General features: G+C 36.5%; 1 protein-coding gene across 1 annotated transcript in view; it reads left to right on the top strand.

Annotated features, from left to right (window-relative positions):
• LOC106878882 (sialin) overlaps window positions 1-7,500 on the top strand; it is a 32,258-nt gene that overhangs the window by 7,839 nt on the left and 16,919 nt on the right. The window contains exons 2-4 of the mRNA XM_014928229.2: window positions 2,891-3,093; window positions 4,329-4,565; window positions 6,679-6,766. Of these exons, the coding sequence (XP_014783715.1) occupies window positions 2,891-3,093; window positions 4,329-4,565; window positions 6,679-6,766 (528 nt within the window). The remainder of the gene's footprint in view (window positions 1-2,890; window positions 3,094-4,328; window positions 4,566-6,678; window positions 6,767-7,500) is intronic.

The following is a 7,500-nucleotide window of genomic DNA, read 5'->3' as shown; positions in this document are numbered from 1 at the left end:
AAGTTCAGTATTGTTAATATTTATTTTAGGAGTGGAAAAGGTAGAGAGCTGGACTAAATGATCTAAGGGATGTAGTTTTGTCCCTCTGATTGAGTTCACATTTTACCAAGGTCAGCTTCACCTTTTCAATCCCTCTAACTGGATTCAATTCAATTAACTACACCTTTTCCCTATAAATTTAAGGCTTTGTTTCTGATTAACTCTTATACTATGAAATTAGTTACATGGTTATTCTAGTAATGACATTAAGTATCTACCAAAAAATATAATTAGTATTTTCCACAAGTCATATTGCCTCATTAAATTTGACATCTCTCAACAAAAAATAATTTCAAATGTTACATTCCTCAACAAAAGATAGATTGATATATAAAACTGCTTTCCACAGTTAAGGGCAATGAAATTTTGTGTGGATATATCTGATTTCTGTTGTGAAAGGATTAAACTAATATCAATTGGTAGATGGTGAGTGAAAAGCTCAAGTTAATTTTCAACAAGAACGCCTTTATAAGGTCACCCTACTTACTAGAAATAACAGCCAAATATCCTTCCCACAAGTCACATCTATCTAAAGACTAGAAAAACGTATTGAATAATATAATCCTAGATACAGAGTGCTTGTATAAAAAGACAGGATGGTCCCAAAAGTCGCCTAGGGGTTTAGAAATTATACTACTTTTAACTCCATAGGTGACTTTTGGGACACCCTGTAGAATGCATTTGGTTTTATGTTTGGTTGATCAGGGCCAAACTGGAGCTAAACAACAAGTTTTCATTCTTTCACCTCACACTGATAATGTTTTAAGAGGGGCACAAAAATTGTAACATAAATCCAAAGACTTGTGTCAGTATTTCAAACGAATTAAGTCCACAATCCATTTCTGTTTCACAGTTATAATTTTTTTGTCTTTTAGCATTGCAGTTCAATTTTACTGCACACCACAGTAACAAAGGTGGGAAATGGGGATGGCTTTTCCCTAACCTTTTTAGCAGGTAGAATGTTTTGGCTATATCTGGCCAAAACATTCTACCTGTTTTATGTTCAAACTGACCAGATCTTGCCTCTCACACTTACCCTAGAACATGATTCTGAAAATAAACAATCACATCACTGTAATCTCAAAGCTATGGAGATAATGCATGATTAATTCAAAACAATGTTAATGAATAGACTTTACATTTAATAAAGTAAGCTGAAAGGTTAAATAAGAAATTTAAATAATACTTCTAGCTCTTATTGTCCACTAATTATCTTGATGAATGTCAAGATAAAGGTATGTATGTGTACCCTTGTCAAGATAAAGGTATGTGTGTACCCTTGTACACACATACATACACATATAAACACATATAAAAATATGTGTGTGTGTATGTATGTGTGTGTGTGTGTATGTATATATATATATAAAAGCATGCATGAGTCGACAAACAAAAGGAAGAGGTACTCAACACATTTGATAGGAGCACATATATTAGTATTCAATAACAGTTTCATTCAGTTCTGTGCAACTTGAAGTTTTATAGGCTCATTACATGAATCTAGCTCCTTAGGCTTGTCTTGGATTTCTCTTGGATTGTCCTGAATGTAGAATTCAGAGTTTAAGTTCAAATTCAGTACGACCTTTAAACATTAGGCCTCACCGAGGCAATGACTTGTGACCGAGACCTTTGGAAATATGCTGTGCGTGAGAAGACCCGGCTAGCCAAGTGAGACCATAATCCGAAGCCTCTGCCAGGGGTGTAACCAGCCCACTTATGCGTACCTTTCCTTCATTGGACACTAAACTCTGCTTGCGAAGATCTGTTGACGCAAGTGAAATTGAAATCGAACCAGAATAAGGGAAGAAAAATAAGGGCGTCCAGCTGTAGAAACTCTGCCAGATCAGATTGGAGCCTGGTGCTGCCATTTGGCTCGCCAGTCCTCAGTCAAACTGTCCAACCCATGCTAGCATGAAAAGCAGACGTTAAACAATGATGATGATAAATGTATGTATGTATATATATATATATATAGTTTTAGGGAAAATCTCCACTTTCCATTTGGTTTTCAATTTTATATATATATACACAACAAGCTTTTGCACAGTTTCTGTCTGTCAGATTTACCCACAACACCAAACCATTGATTGACCTAAGGTGCCAATGCAGTGGGACTGAAATCAAAGCCACTTGGCTTCTTAAGCAAGTTTCTTAACCACACAACCATGTCTACACTTATGTTAATATTATTTTGCATACTCTATTTGAATAAAAGACCCAAAGGTCATGATTGGAACATCTTTGGTCACAGATCTACTAGAGCAGAGCTCACCTAAGCAAAACAACAACCTCAACAGCAACAACAACAATAACTCTTACTTCTTTGGGGTTTTTTTTTTATTATATATATATACAATTTTTTATAATTTATATATTTCCTTGTATCTTTTACTTGTTTCAGTCATTAGACTGTGGCCATGCTGGGGCCCCACCTTGAAAACATTTTAGTTGAATGAATTAACCCCAGTACTAATTTTTTTATCTTTTTAAACCTGGTACTTACTCTATCAGTCTCTTTCACCAAACCACTAAGTTACTGGGATGTAAACACACCAACACCAGTCGTTAAGTGGAGTCAGGAAATAAACACAGACACAAAGATACATACACATGGATATATATATCCTTTCAGTTTCTATCTGCCAAATCCATTCACAAGACTTTGGTCAGCCAAGGCTATAGACAAAAGACACTTGCCCAATATGCCACCCAGTGGGATTTAACCTGGAACCATGTGGCTGAGAAGTAAACTTCTTACCACACAACCACACCTCTGCCTATGTTGTTTTTTATGTTGTTTTTTTTTTTTTATATCATATATATAATTGACTCTACCTTTTGCTACTTGCAGGTTTCCCACCAGTGCGTTTCAATTTAATGATATTAGGCTGGCTGGCTAGTCTACTAGCTTATTGTCTGCGATTTGATCTTAGCATTGCCCTGGTGTTAATGGTAAACCAAACAAGTGCACATAATAGCCATGAATGGAATAAATCACACACCAGTTATTGTACTGGGCGTTTAAATGACACATTTACAAAAAATGCAACATTGGTAAGTTTGTTATGCATTCCTTTGGGTTTTTTTTCTCTCCCACTGTCTTCCTGGTTTTCATGCTTCAGCTTCGAGGGTAGCATGTGTTTTTCCCCCCTCTAAAACCTTCTTCTGTATCTCTTCATTTTCCAACCTCTTTCCTGCCACCTTCTCACCTTAATGATAATAACAATGGCGGTAACGGCAGCAGTTTTGGTGGTAATGTTAGTGGTGCAGGTAGCAATGATTGTGGTGGTGGTGGTGGTGGTGGTGGTGGTGGTGGTGGTGGCAGTGGCAGCGGTGATAGCTGTTGTTGTTAACCACCACTTGTCAAATTATAAAAACTAGCAGGACCCATGAATATTTCATGGAATTAATTGTAAACTTATTGGGTTATTTCTGAAAACCTTATCCAAAATACCTGAAAGTGTGTAGTCTGTGTCGTGTCTGTATCAAAAGATAGTCGCTTATCTGTTAATCATTGAAAAGTGAAGGAAATTGGAACACGATGATTACTTAATGCACTTCATATATACGCTTTATATATTTTATGCACAATTTTATAGACTTAATCATCATCATCATCATCATCATCATTTAACATCCGCTTTCCATGCTAGCATGGGTTGGACGATTTGACTGAGGACTGGTGAAACCGGATGGCAACACCAGGCTCCAATCTAATTTGGCAGAGTTTCTACAGCTGGATGCCCTTCCTAACGCCAACCACTCAGAGAGTGTAGTGGGTGCTTTTACGTGTCACCCGCACGAAGGCCAGTCAGGCGGTACTGGCAACGGCCACGCTCAAAATGGTGTCTTTTATGTGCCACCCGCACAAGAGCCAGTCCAGGGGCACTGGCAACGATCTCGCTCGAAAATCCTACGAAGGCCAGTCAGGCGGTACTGGCAACTTTATATACAGCACAATCCCTCTTTCTCTCTCACTCTTTGCCTTACCCTCTTTTTAGTCTGAAGTTTTTAGAATGAAGTTTTCCAGAAACTTGAAAATTGTTTCAGAACAGCTCTAGAAATATATTCTGATATAGAGTTCATCTCTATACATTCTGAGTTCAAATCCTCCTGATACTGACTTTGCTTTTAATCCTCCTGGAATCAATAAAATGACTATCAGTTATACACTAGATTAAATTCCAGTCTTACTCTTCTATAAATGTGAGGATGTGTTTACCAATGTAAGAAATCACTATTGTAATTGAGAATTTTATTATCCTTTATATTGTTATTGTTCTTTCCAGATGTCTGGCAATATTAACTGGACCCCTAACCAACAAGGAATTATAACATCAGCATTTTTTGTTGGGTATTTCCTCTCACAAGTTCCTTGGGGCATCATCTCACAAAGAATTGGAGGCAAATTAACGGTCGGTTGGGGTCTTCTGGCTTGTGCTATCCTGACGTTTACATTTCCATCAGCATCAAAATACAGCTTCCCGTTAGCTACTGTAATTCGGGGATTAATGGGTCTTGCGCAAGTAAGTACTTTCTTTTCTTTTTTTTTTCCTTTTTCTATTTTTTTTTTTTTGTCTCCTGTCTTTTTCAGAAGCTTGTAATGTAAATGTATCCTCCATAGCATTATGTTTTTAAAGGCTATTATGGTGGTTTGTTTCAGTTTCATGGTAATATATAGATATGAGTTAAATTTCCTCCTTGAATGAGATAGTGGTGAGTTCATCATCATCATCATCATCATCATCATCATCATCATCATCATCACCACCACCATCACCATCATCATCATCATCATCATTACCACCATCACCACCACCACCACCATCATCATCATCATCATCATCATCATCATTTAACGTCCGTTTTCCATGCTGGCATGGGTTGGACGGTTTGACTGAGATCTGGAGAGCCAGTGGCTGCCACCAGGCTCCAATCTGATCTGGCAATGTTTCTACAGCTGGATGTCCTTCCTAACACCAACCACTCCGAGAGTGTAGTGGGTGCTTTTTGGTTGCAGATTAATATTCCCAGATGATTTACCATATATTCCTGACAGGTAACATGAACTGATGTCATGTAGGATAAAGTTTTCTGTCCAAAAACAAAACAAAACAATTTGAGCTTTAAAATCAAACCCTAAAAGTAAGCAGTCCAAAGCTTTGTCCATTCGGTGATCCTGCTCGAGAGAAGTTTGATAAAAAAAATATATTTTGATCATAACGACAATAATGTTTTGCTTTTTTTCTATGTATTTGTTCCAGTTTCTTATAACCAGTTTTAAGATCTATTATCTCTATTTGTTTTTTATAGCCATCATAGCATGGTTGGCTTGGTCAATTCATCATCATCATCATCATCATTGTTTAACATCTGCTTTCCATGCTGGCATGAGTTGGATGGTTTGACATGGAACTGGTTAGCAGGGAGCTGTCCAGTCTCCAATTGTCTGTTTTGATACTATTTTCACGATAAATAGTATTGTCGTCTATTTTATGTTTATTATATCAACATTGGTGAAATAAAGAAAATTTTTTATTATTATCAATTCAGGGACATAGTTTTCTTACACAAATGTTATTTTCCTGGGTTAAAGTTTTGTTATATTGATGTTGAATCAAAAAACAACCATCATATTAGAATTTCTAATAGAGGTGCCATGGATTTCTGAAAGGCTTGGCTGGAGTGCCTCGAGGTAGAAAAAGTTGGGATACTGTGCCCTATAGTCTTCCTCAACATATGCTGCCCCCTTGCGAATTCAAAACACCCCCACTAGTAAGTGCTACCACCCATGTTATATAAATGTTAAGGTGCATAATACATTCTTGCATTATGCTTGTTATCAAGGTACATAACTCAATTTGACTCAGGTTTACTTAGTTGACATCAGATTCCATGCTAGCTAACAGCTGTTGAATCAGTGACAGGAAATATATCCTGCTACAACAGAACAAAACAAGAACCATTTAAACTAGTGGCTCCCAAACTTTTTCAGGTTGCTGCTCCCGTGGTTCTAAGGCCACATTCCTAGTGCCCCACCTCAACTCACTATTACAGACATAGACTGTTTTCTTCAGCAAATTCAAAATAACAGTATTTCACAAATAAAACTTAAACTTAATTAACCCTTTATTTTATTTATTCTTTTTTACATCCATTGCCCCATTTTTCTTCAACGCCCCCCCTTTGATCTTTCCACTGTCCCCATGGGGTAGTACTGCCCACTTTGGGAACCACTGATCTAAACTTTGGAAAATGGCTGTAAAATTGCTAAAAACAGAAATAAGAGAAACGGAAGTAAAACTCTTATTATATTTTAGGATAGTTATTTTCATTTTTTTTTTTTGCCAAATAAGCATACGTATTATATATTCATTCTTCACTTCAGATTTATTATTGTTCTTACTTTATGTCCTTTGTCTGGAAGTCTTTCATCACACATCCTGTGACCTCTTCAGCGACTCTCCATCCCATGTGTCTCCTCCTGTTTTGTCATCCCGAAATATAAACAATACCTGTTTCAACACACAATTTCACATCAGGAATCTTGCAAAATAAATACATTAACATAATAAGCAAAACTATTCTACTTTGTGTTTGATATTTCTATCTCAATTTCAATATTTCATCTCTTTCTAGGGAAGTGTATTTCCAGGGCTCATTTTATTACAAGGGAAATGGGTCCCTGTTAGTGAAAGATCCAAGTTCAACACTGTGATTGGTGCAGGTAATATGTTTTCTCTTTCATCCATCACTTTTGATCTTTATAACAGATGCCAATATTATTCACAGAGCATTATATAACAAGAGGTAAGCTCTCAGTAGGCCATTACCAGTTGAAGCCAGTTCACTTCACCTATATCACTTCAGCAATCATTTTGGAATAAAAACCTATATTAACATCATCACATCACCTCTATTCTATAAATATATGGTTATGTACCTTTGTAAGAAACCAATAATATTCACAAGTAGCTGCTATGTCCTTTCTGTCATTTATTTGGATCAATACTTTTAGAAATAATTATTTGTAGATGAGTTGATGTTGATGATGTTGATGACAATGGTGGTAGTGATGACAATGATGATGATGATGAGGATTATGACAACTATGATTTTAATGATCTCTATATAATTGTTATATGGACTGTTAGATATGTAATTCGTCTGACGTTCCGTGTGTCATGTGGTTCGTCTGAGTTCATTGTTTCATTGTTGTTGTCTTGTGGGACTGTCGTGGTAAAATGTCATTGATATATATATGGCGGACATGACTTTTGTTTATTCATAACGAACATTGGGTGAGTGCGTTCTTTGTATGTAATTGAACAATAAATGTAATAATTAAATTGTATAACTCGTTATGTTATCTCTACGAGTCACCCGAGGGAAACATAACAGAGTTTATTGGCGTCGCCGATGGGATCGATAGGATACATGCTTACTTTACCGTAAAATTAT

Source organism: Octopus bimaculoides, chromosome 4 (genome assembly GCF_001194135.2).
Source record: "Octopus bimaculoides isolate UCB-OBI-ISO-001 chromosome 4, ASM119413v2, whole genome shotgun sequence".
NCBI lineage: Eukaryota > Metazoa > Mollusca > Cephalopoda > Octopoda > Octopodidae > Octopus > Octopus bimaculoides.
The sequence above is the reverse complement of the archived record's forward strand: the minus strand, read 5'-3'. Positions and strand labels throughout refer to the sequence as shown.